This window comes from Bombina bombina, chromosome 7 (genome assembly GCF_027579735.1).
Source record: "Bombina bombina isolate aBomBom1 chromosome 7, aBomBom1.pri, whole genome shotgun sequence".
Classification (NCBI taxonomy): domain Eukaryota; kingdom Metazoa; phylum Chordata; class Amphibia; order Anura; family Bombinatoridae; genus Bombina; species Bombina bombina.
The window spans coordinates 188,060,022-188,072,231 of record NC_069505.1 but is presented as its reverse complement, the minus strand read 5'-3'; the positions used below and the strand labels follow the sequence as shown (position 1 = coordinate 188,072,231).

The 12,210-nt window shown below is 37.4% G+C and overlaps 1 protein-coding gene across 2 annotated transcripts in view; it reads left to right on the top strand.

Annotated features, from left to right (window-relative positions):
• TH (tyrosine hydroxylase) overlaps positions 1 to 12,210 on the top strand; it is a 120,060-nt gene that overhangs the window by 69,914 nt on the left and 37,936 nt on the right. For both annotated transcript variants that reach the window (XM_053688926.1, XM_053688925.1), the window contains exons 5-6: positions 4,170 to 4,237; positions 9,471 to 9,521. In XM_053688926.1, coding sequence (XP_053544901.1) covers positions 4,170 to 4,237; positions 9,471 to 9,521 — 119 coding nt within the window. The remainder of the gene's footprint in view (positions 1 to 4,169; positions 4,238 to 9,470; positions 9,522 to 12,210) is intronic.

Here is a 12,210-nt window from a genome sequence, read left to right as displayed (position 1 = left end):
GCTAATATTGCTTTCATGAAAGCAATATTTAGCGATCCACTTGTAATCTGGCTCATAATGTACAACAACATTTCCAAATATGTTAAAACTGTAGCAAACAGAATCAAATAAAATTAGTCAGGGGTGTTCCTTGATTACCTCTATGAGTAAAGCCTCTAACTGAAATGCATTAGCCCTATACCCATGTATATGTTTTTAAACAGGCAAACTAATAAAGAAGAATTTTTTTTTACATTTGGATTGTGCCTGCATCACTATTTCCACAAAATAATGTTCCTTGATTGTGTCTTATAAGCATGTTACACCTGTAGTTCTTGCTGTTTTATCTCACTAAAGGGCCATGCAGTTTATCGCTCCTGCGTAACTCCATTAGGCGTGCGTCACATAGCGCCCATATTACAAGTTGAAAGTAAAAAGTTTTTACTTGCGAGCTAATCTAATGCACGTAAAAAGCCGAACTTTAAATATGGTGCTGGTTTTAACTTATTACCTCAATGGAGCATAAAAAGTGGGAAAAAAAATCTAACACCCAACTCTCCAATAAACCTGATCACATATTCTCAAGTGCGCTAACCCAATATGAAAATATAAATATTTCCTATTTCAATGTTCTTCACATTGCAGAATATGTTCTATTTATCTATTTATTCATAAATACACACACATACATTATATATATATATATATATATATATATATATATATATATATATATATATATATATAGTCCATGCATCAAATGTGACAGTACCACAGCACTACAGACCTTAAAAGCGATGTTTCGGACCTACATGGTCCTTAATCATGCATAGTTAAAAACAACTAAACATACAGTTTAAAAAGGGGATCTGGACCAATAAGTTGCATCTTGCATTAAGAATTCTATTAACCCATACCTATCCAGGTATCAGAAGAATTGCAATAAATAAATACTAATATGCCAATTATTTTTGAGTGGCTTTAAAAAAAAGTTTGTTTAGAATAATCAGTCATTTATAAGCTGTTGTAAGCTTTGGTTAAGATATATAGATTACATTTTTGGTATATGGGGGGGCACATTGGAGTCCTTGGTACAATCCGTAGAAGATATTAATGTATCCATGATAGGCATTAAATTTACCCTTACATACTCCCAACATGAGGTTAGTTTTTTGGACACTATGGTATGTAAGAAAGGGAATCGATTAAGCACAGATCTTTATACTAAGCCTACTGATAAGAACACTCTTCTTAGATAGGAGTGCTTTCACCCAGATACAATTTTTAAGTCTATACCTAGGAGCCAGCTATTGTTAGAGACCAAGAGATACTACCTGATAGGTTAAGATCTATGGGCAACAAATTTTAAAAAGAGGCTACCCCAAAGAGATTATTGAAAGTAGCATTGGAGATCTTGATATAAAGAAGGATAATAACAAAAAAAGGATATCAATAGACTAATATTCTCCACAGAATATAGTGCTGGTTTTAACTTATTACCTCAATGGAGCATAAAAAGTGGGAAAAAAAATCTAACACCCAACTCTCCAATAAACCTGATCACATATTCTCAAGTGCGCTAACCCAATATGAAAATATAAATATTTCCTATTTCAATGTTCTTCACATTGCAGAATATGTTCTATTTATCTATTTATTCATAAATACACACACATACATTATATATATATATATATATATATATATATATATATATATATATATATATATATATATAGTCCATGCATCAAATGTGACAGTACCACAGCACTACAGACCTTAAAAGCGATGTTTCGGACCTACATGGTCCTTAATCATGCATAGTTAAAAACAACTAAACATACAGTTTAAAAAGGGGATCTGGACCAATAAGTTGCATCTTGCATTAAGAATTCTATTAACCCATACCTATCCAGGTATCAGAAGAATTGCAATAAATAAATACTAATATGCCAATTATTTTTGAGTGGCTTTAAAAAAAAGTTTGTTTAGAATAATCAGTCATTTATAAGCTGTTGTAAGCTTTGGTTAAGATATATAGATTACATTTTTGGTATATGGGGGGGCACATTGGAGTCCTTGGTACAATCCGTAGAAGATATTAATGTATCCATGATAGGCATTAAATTTACCCTTACATACTCCCAACATGAGGTTAGTTTTTTGGACACTATGGTATGTAAGAAAGGGAATCGATTAAGCACAGATCTTTATACTAAGCCTACTGATAAGAACACTCTTCTTAGATAGGAGTGCTTTCACCCAGATACAATTTTTAAGTCTATACCTAGGAGCCAGCTATTGTTAGAGACCAAGAGATACTACCTGATAGGTTAAGATCTATGGGCAACAAATTTTAAAAAGAGGCTACCCCAAAGAGATTATTGAAAGTAGCATTGGAGATCTTGATATAAAGAAGGATAATAACAAAAAAAGGATATCAATAGACTAATATTCTCCACAGAATATAGTGACAGAAGTAAGGTTATTTTCCGAATAGTGAGAAAACATTGGCACCTTCTATCAAAATACAACCCTGAAGTAGAATCCTTTAAATTGCCCCCTATGCCATCCTACCGACGGGTAAAAAATCTCAGGGATCATCTGGTTAAAGCAGATGTTAGTACTGCTAAGCTAAACCACACACTATCAATTATTTATTTAACTACTCCTAATAAGGGTTGTTACCCTGGTTTACATTGTGCACAATGCAATTCTATTATTAAAGGCAATTTTCTAGCTCAAAATAATAAAAGGAAACAACTTACTATTAATGGCCTATATACGGTACATGCCAAACTAACCATGTTATCTACCTCCTCAAATGCCCATGTGTGTTGTGCTACATTGGCGAGACCACCCAAGCTGCCAGGGATAGGTTCAGCCAACATAAAGCCTCTATTAAATAAAAAGATTTGGCCCTACCAGTTTAAGCACACTTTACACAGATGGGACATACTGTTAGTCAGTTCCGTTTCCAGGTAATTGACCACATCCCCCAACATAGGAGAGGGGGTAACAGGGAATTAAAATTAAAACAAAAGGAAGTGTGGTGGATTAAATATCTGAACACGCTGCACCCTTATGGTCTGAATAGGGATTATGATTTCTATTTGTTCTTATAAATTTTGGGTGTCATGTTATCTGGTACCACTAGAGGTCAGTATTTATTGCAATTCTTTTGAAACCGGGATAGGTATGGGTTAATATAATTCTTAATGCAAGATGCAATCTGATTGGTCCAGATCCCCTTTTTAAACTGTATGTTTAGTTGTTTTTAACTATGCATGATTAAGGACCATGTAGGTCAGAAACGTCGCATTTAAGGTTGTTTGTATCCTAACCTAAAAAAAATTCACCTTTGACAAAAGCTATAGTGCTGTTGTGCTGCCACATTTGATGCATGGACTGTATAAATTGGAGGTTTGCTGATACTCCATGGTGACGAGCACACATTGGATACAATACCTATGGGTATAATGCTGGGCTCTATTTGTTTTATATATATATATATATATATATATATATATATATATATATATATATATATATATATATATATATATATAGATATATATACACACACACACACATACATAGAACATATTCCCCTATTTGAAGAACACTTTATTAAAAAATGAATGTTGCATATATATGCTTTCACATGTTTTCCTCTACCTGACAGCAAAGGACCCAATGCACTTCTATATATGTCTTTAAACGTATAAATATGTATTTATGTGAATATATGTCTGTATACATATACATATGTATTTATGTCTGTATACATATACTTATGTATTTATGTGTATATATGTCTTTATACGTATACATATGTATTTATGTGTATATATATCTTTATACGTATACATATGTATTTATGTGTATATATATATATATATATATTTATACGTATACATATGTATTTATGTGTATATACATCTTTATACGTATACATACATATAAATACATAAATACAAATATAAATACAAAAATGTTTTACCTTCAGCTCCAGGTGCTCCCTGTTCCAATCACTCTCCCCTGCAAAATGATCTATTCCAGAGACAATTTGTTTTTTTTGAGTCGATGTGATAGTTCTCTCCATGAAATGTTAGAGAACAAAGCCCTTTATATCTGTGCTTACATGCTCATTGAACTATGCCTGATTAGCCCTTTATTTATAAATGCAGGGTTTTTCGGACCAGGAATACCGCAAGAGGAGGAAAATGATAGCCGATATCGCCTTCAGCTACAAACAGTAAGATACATTAGAGAAAGTGAGCAATAGCAAGTGACAGTGGCTTAAAAATATAAAGAAAAAACCCACAGGGCAGCATGCACTACTAGCCCAGATCTAAACACAAACAGTAAGTGGTGACTACACACATATGCTGCTCCTGATTGGCTCAACAGCCGTGTTCACCACCGGAGCTGTAGTGCATTGTAACACCAGGATGAATTTAATGGGGCATATGTATCAAGCTCCGTATGGAGCTAGATGCCCCGTGTTTTAAACAATCCACTCCAAATTGCAAATTCTTAACTACCGTTTAAAACAAAAGAATCCCTGTTCCTAAAGACAAGAATGCTGCACTTTACAATCCCAAAAATGTGAGAATTAATTCAAATGAAAGATTGTGATAACGGATTTGCTAAACACCATTATAAGATATTGCAGTCGGGATTTCTGGTTTCTAGTAGTTTCTATAGATCTCAGTAATTGTACCAGATATCACATACGTGAATATCAGTCCCGCCTACTAACAAAAGACTATACTAAAGTGATTATGTCTTGCGTAGTTGAAACTAAGGGGAAAATGTCTGATTTGCACTTAACACCCGCTGAGTTTTTTATGAGCTGGAAACGCAATATTACGTAAATTCACTGTAATATGGTAAATGATGCAGGATTTTGAGAGACAAAATTATTAGTGCAATACAATTCAGGAGCTGAGGATATTTGTTTAACTTGTTTTATCCCACCCCTAGGCCATACTCAGTGGAGTGCAACTCTTACAGCGTGTTTAACTCTTTTGAATTAGTAAAACACATAGTAAAAAAGAAGTTTGTTGAAAATAAAATATTTTAATGAACTATGGCCTAGATTTGGAGTTCGGCGGTAAAAGGGCTGTTAACGCTCCGCGGGCTTTTTTCTGGCCGCACCATAAAATTAACTCTGGTATCGAGAGTTCAAACAAATGCTGCGTTAGGCTCCAAAAAAGGAGCGTAGAGCATTTTTACCGCAAATACAACTCTCGATACCAGAGTTGCTTACGGACGCGGCCGGCCTCAAAAACGTGCTTGTGCACGATTCCCCCATAGGAAACAATGGGGCTGTTTGAGCTGAAAAAAAACCTAACACCTGCAAAAAAGCAGCGTTCAGCTCCTAACGCAGCCCCATTGTTTCCTATGGGGAAACACTTCCTACGTCTGCACCTAACACTCTAACATGTACCCCGAGTCTAAACACCCCTAACCTTACACTTATTAACCCCTAATCTGCCGCCCCCGCTATCGCTGACCCCTGCATATTTTTTTAAACCCCTAATCTGCCGCTCCGTAAACCGCCGCCACCTACGTTATCCCTATGTACCCCTAATCTGCTACCCCTAACACCGCCGACCCCTATATTATATTTATTAACCCCTAACCTGCCCCCCACAACGTCGCCAACACCTGCCTACACTTATTAACCCCTAATCTGCCCAGCGGACCTGAGCGCTACTATAATAAAGTTATTAACCCCTAATCCGCCTCACTAACCCTATCATAAATAGTATTAACCCCTAATCTGCCCTCCCTAACATCGCCGACACCTAACTTCAATTATTTACCCCTAATCTTCCGATCGGAGCTCACCGCTATTCTAATAAATGGATTAACCCCTAAAGCTAAGTCTAACCCTAACACTAACACCCCCCTAACTTAAATATAATATTTATCTAACGAAATAAATTAACTCTTATTAAATAACTTATTTCTATTTAAAGCTAAATACTTACCTGTAAAATAAATCCTAATATAGCTACAATATAAATTATAATTATATTATAGCTATTTTAGGATTAATATTTATTTTACAGGTAACTTTGTATTTATTTTAACCAGGTACAATAGCTATTAAATAGTTAAGAACTATTTAATAGTTACCTAGTTAAAATAATAACAAATTTACCTGTAAAATAAATCCTAACCTAAGTTATAATTAAACCTAACACTACCCTATCAATAAAATAATTAAATAAACTACCTACAATTACCTACAATTAACCTAACACTACACTATCAATAAATTAATTAAACACAATTCCTACAAATAAATACAATTAAATAAACTAGCTAAAGTACAAAAAATAAAAAAGAACTAAGTTACAGAAAATAAAAAAATATTTACAAACATAAGAAAAATATTACAACAATTTTAAACTAATTACACCTACTCTAAGCCCCCTAATAAAATAACAAAGCCCCCCAAAATAAAAAATTCCCTACCCTATTCTAAATTAAAAAAGTTACAAGCTCTTTTACCTTACCAGCCCTGAACAGGGCCCTTTGCGGGGCATGCCCCAAGAATTTCAGCTCTTTTGCCTGTAAAAAAAAACATACAATACCCCCCCCCCCAACATTACAACCCACCACCCACATACCCCTAATCTAACCCAAACCCCCCTTAAATAAACCTAACACTAAGCCCCTGAAGATCTTCCTACCTTGTCTTCACCATCCAGGTATCACCGATCCGTCCTGGCTCCAAGATCTTCATCCAACCCAAGCGGGGGTTGGCGATCCATAATCCGGTCCAGAAGAGGCTCCAAAGTCTTCCTCCTATCCGGCAAGAAGAGGACATCCGGACCGGCAAACATCTTCTCCAAGCGGCATCTTCGATCTTCTTCCATCCGGAGCGAAGCGGCAGGATCCTGAAGACATCCAGCGCGGAACATCCATCCGGACCGACGACTGAACGACGAATGACTGTTCCTTTAAGGGACGTCATCCAAGATGGCGTCCCTCGAATTCCGATTGACTGATAGGATTCTATCAGCCAATCGGAATTAAGGTAGGAATTTTCTGATTGGCTGATGGAATCAGCCAATCAGAATCTAGTTCAATCCGATTGGCCGATCCAATAAGCCAATCAGATTGAGCTCGCATTCTATTGGCTGATCGGAACAGCCAATAGAATGCGAGCTCAATCTGATTGGCTGATTGGATCAGCCAATCGGATTGAACTTGATTCTGATTGGCTGATTCCATCAGCCAATCAGAAAATTCCTACCTTAATTCCTATTGGCTGATAGAATCCTATCAGCCAATCGGAATTCGAGGGACGCCATCTTGGATGACGTCCCTTAAAGGAACAGTCATTCGTCGTTCAGTCGTCGGTCCGGATGGATGTTCCGCGCTGGATGTCTTCAGGATCCTGCCGCTTCGCTCCGGATGGAAGAAGATCGAAGATGCCGCTTGGAGAAGATGTTTGCCGGTCCGGATGTCCTCTTCTTGCCGGATAGGAGGAAGACTTTGGAGCCTCTTCTGGACCGGATTATGGATCGCCAACCCCCGCTTGGGTTGGATGAAGATGTTGGAGCCAGGACGGATCGGTGATACCTGGATGGTGAAGACAAGGTAGGAAGATCTTCAGGGGCTTAGTGTTAGGTTTATTTAAGGGGGGTTTGGGTTAGATTAGGGGTATGTGGGTGGTGGGTTGTAATGTTGGGGGGGGGGTATTGTATGTTTTTTTTTACAGGCAAAAGAGCTGAAATTCTTGGGGCATGCCCCGCAAAGGGCCCTGTTCAGGGCTGGTAAGGTAAAAGAGCTTGTAACTTTTTAAATTTAGAATAGGGTAGGGAATTTTTTATTTTGGGGGGCTTTGTTATTTTATTAGGGGGCTTAGAGTAGGTGTAATTAGTTTAAAATTGTTGTAATATTTTTCTTATGTTTGTAAATATTTTTTTATTTTCTGTAACTTAGTTCTTTTTTATTTTTTGTACTTTAGCTAGTTTATTTAATTGTATTTATTTGTAGGAATTGTGTTTAATTAATTTATTGATAGTGTAGTGTTAGGTTAATTGTAGGTAATTGTAGGTAGTTTATTTAATTATTTTATTGATAGGGTAGTGTTAGGTTTAATTATAACTTAGGTTAGGATTTATTTTACAGGTAAATTTGTTATTATTTTAACTAGGTAACTATTAAATAGTTCTTAACTATTTAATAGCTATTGTACCTGGTTAAAATAATTACAAAGTTGCCTGTAAAATAAATATTAATCCTAAAATAGCTATAATATAATTATAATTTATATTGTAGCTATATTAGGATTTATTTTACAGGTAAGTATTTAGCTTTAAATAGGAATAAGTTATTTAATAAGAGTTAATTTATTTCGTTAGATAAAAATTATATTTAACTTAGGGGGGTGTTAGTGTTAGGGTTAGACTTAGCTTTAGGGGTTAATACATTTATTAGAATAGCGATGAGCTCCGGTCGGCAGATTAGGGGTTAATAATTGAAGTTAGGTGTCGGCGATGTTAGGGAGGGCAGATTAGGGGTTAATACTATTTATGATAGGGTTAGTGAGGCGGGTTAGGGGTTAATAACTTTATTATAGTAGCGCTCAGGTCCGCTCGGCAGATTAGGGGTTAATAAGTGTAGGGAGGTGTCGGCGACGTTGAGGGGGGCAGATTAGGGGTTAATAAATATAATATAGGGGTCGGCGATGTTAGGGGCAGCAGATTAGGGGTACATAGGGATAACGTAGATGGCGGCGATTTGCGGTCGGAAGATTAGGGGTTAATTATTTTAAGTAGCTGGCGGCGACGTTGTGGGGGGCAAGTTAGGGTTTAATAAATGTAATACAGGGGTCGGCGGGGTTAGGGGCAGCAGATTAGGGGTACATAAATATAACGTAGGTGGCGGTCGGCAGATTAGGGGTTAAAAATTTTAATCGAGTGGCGGCGGTGTGGGGGGACCTCGGTTTAGGGGTACATAGGTAGTTTATGGGTGTTAGTGTACTTTAGGGTACAGTAGTTAAGAGCTTTATGAACCGGCGTTAGCCAGAAAGCTCTTAACTCCTGCTATTTTCAGGCGGCTGGAATTTTGTCGTTAGAGCTCTAACGCTCACTTCAGAAACGACTCTAAATACCAGCGTTAGAAAGATCCCATTGAAAATATAGGCTACGCAAATGGCGTAGGGGGATCTGCGGTATGGAAAAGTCGCGGCTGTAAAGTGAGCGTTAGACCCTTTAATCACTGACTCCAAATACCAGCGGGCGGCCAAAACCAGCGTTAGGAGCCTCTAACGCTGGTTTTGACGGCTCCAAATCTAGGCCTATGTTTTATACTAGTTAAATGGCTTTGCATTTCAGTTATTAGAATTATTTTTTATAAACTTAGATAACAGCTGAATAATAAATGAATGAAGGTTTAGTAATGTGAGCGAGGAGGTTAAGGACTGAATCTGTCCCAATAATGTTGATATTTGTTGTCTACAGAGGTGAGCCCATACCCTGTGTAGAATACCTACCGGAGGAGATTGAAACATGGTGAGTTAAAGGCACCGCACCCAAGGTTCTCTTTTGTGAGTCCCTCTCAGAAAACTGCCACTACTACGCACATACATGACACCCATACACATACATGACACCCATACACATACATGACACCCATACACATACATGACACCCATACATGACACACATACATGACACCCATACACATACATGACACCCATACATGACACACATACATGACACCCATACACATACATGACACCCATACATGACACACATACATGACACCCATACACATACATGACACCCATACACATATATGACACCCATACACATAAATGACACCCATACACATCACACATACACATACATGACACCCATACACATACATGACACACATACACATCACACATACACATACATGACACCTATACACATACATGACACCCATACATGACACACATACACATACATGACACACATACATGACACACATACATGACACCCATACACATACATGACACCCATACATGACACAAATACATGACACCCATACACATACATGACACCCATACACATACATTACACACATACACATACATGACACACAGGTTCTGACACTACAGTATTGTGACCCACAGATACACATGAGTCACTGCTACACAAATACATCTCATAAACATACATGAAACCCATACACATGCATTGTACCCATACATGACACACACATATACATACATGACATCCATACACATACATGACGCACATAAATGACACCCATACACATACATGACACCCATACACATACATGACACACATACACATACATTACACACATACACATACATGACACACAGGTTCTGACACTACAGTATTGTGACCCACAGATACACAGCAGTCACTGCTACACACATACATCTTATATACATACATGACACCCATACACATGCATGGTACCCATACATATACATGACACACATACATGACACCCATACACGACACACATACATGACACACAGGTTCTGACACTACAGTATTGTGACCCATAGATACACAGCAGTCACTGCTACACACATACATCTCATGCACATACATGATAAAAAAGGGGGAAATAAAATGCACCCCAGAGTGTGCCTATTGTAACAAAGAAATCACACTTTAAAAATAATTACAAATAGTAAACCTGTATATAATATAAAATATTTGTTACGGTATAGCCCGGATATCGAGGGTTAATACCAGATGAAAGATGCCCTGAATACGGGATCAGAAACACGAACCCAGTTAATTCCCCCCAAACACAAGACCAAGCTCCGTCTTGAGGGTAAAACAGGAATCTCTTTATTGAGGGCTACATGCCCGGTATTTAAGCAGGTCTCCCACCTGGTGGACAAGTATAGTACATTAGCCAATCGCAGTGGCTCAGTCATAAACACTCCCCTTGGTACCAGTGAACCCCTCCTCCCTATCCTGGAGATAATTGGGAAGAAATCCAACTATCTCCATGGCTAGAGGAAAACGCCCTTTTACAGGATACAATAAAGATACACTGCATAAACAATTAAACAAACACAAGAAAACATATCACACAGGAACAGAATCAGTTTACCCAGACAGACTGCTGAGACACAATCAGATTAGAAACGAAAATAAAATACATCTTATTACAGAATATAATAACAGCTCTTATTAACTATTAAGTCCTTTATGCCCACTTGGTTTATACAGTCACAATTGCTCCCACAAGGGGCACTCACACCCTGTACCCATCCTGTATTTATGTATACTGGGTGACATGGACATAAGACAGAGTTATGAAAGTACATGGGGTGTCCAGCATATAAAATTCCACATTTCCATGCAGTCTCTGGGTATCCTTAAACTGATGGTAAATTTGTATGTATTGCAAAACATATTCTAGATGCTCTTACTTTAACTAGCAGATCGATGTGCTTATATTTAAAAAATAAACTTTTTTTACTTTGTTATTCCGTTTTTATTAGGGTAACAGTACAGTTTAATAATCTGCCTCTCTCTATATTTTTCACAGGGGCAGCTGTGATTGACATCGGTTTTAGCCAATCATCAGCTCACCACCATGCGCCCCATGTGAAATCGGACCTGCACGCTCCCGTGCTCTCAACTCACTCATTGCTATGGACTGCGCATGCGCAATTCTTACGCTAATTGCGCATCTCTAAATGATAATACTCATTATTATTATTAGTAGTATTATCATTTAGAGATGCACAATTAGCGTAAGAATTGCGCATGCGCAGTCCATAGCAATGAGTGAGTTGAGAGCACGGGAGCGTGCAGGTCCGATTTCACATGGGGCGCATGGTGGTGAGCTGATGATTGGCTAAAACCGATGTCAATCACAGCTGCCCCTGTGAAAAATATAGAGAGAGGCAGATTATTCAACTGTACTGTTACCCTAATAAAAACGGAATAACAAAGTAAAAAAAGTTTATTGTTTAAATATAAGCACATCGATCTGCTAGTTAAAGTAAGAGCATCTAGAATATGTTTTGCAATACATACGAATTTACCATCACTTTAAGCCCATGTACCTCCAGCCCAAAGAATGTTCCATAACAGGCCCTCCAATACACAGTGGCGAGATTGGTCTCGTCACAATATTATATTAGCAAGATGCTGTCTATTAGAAACTACAAATTGCTAACATAAGAATTCACCCCTTCAAATGAAACAGATCAAA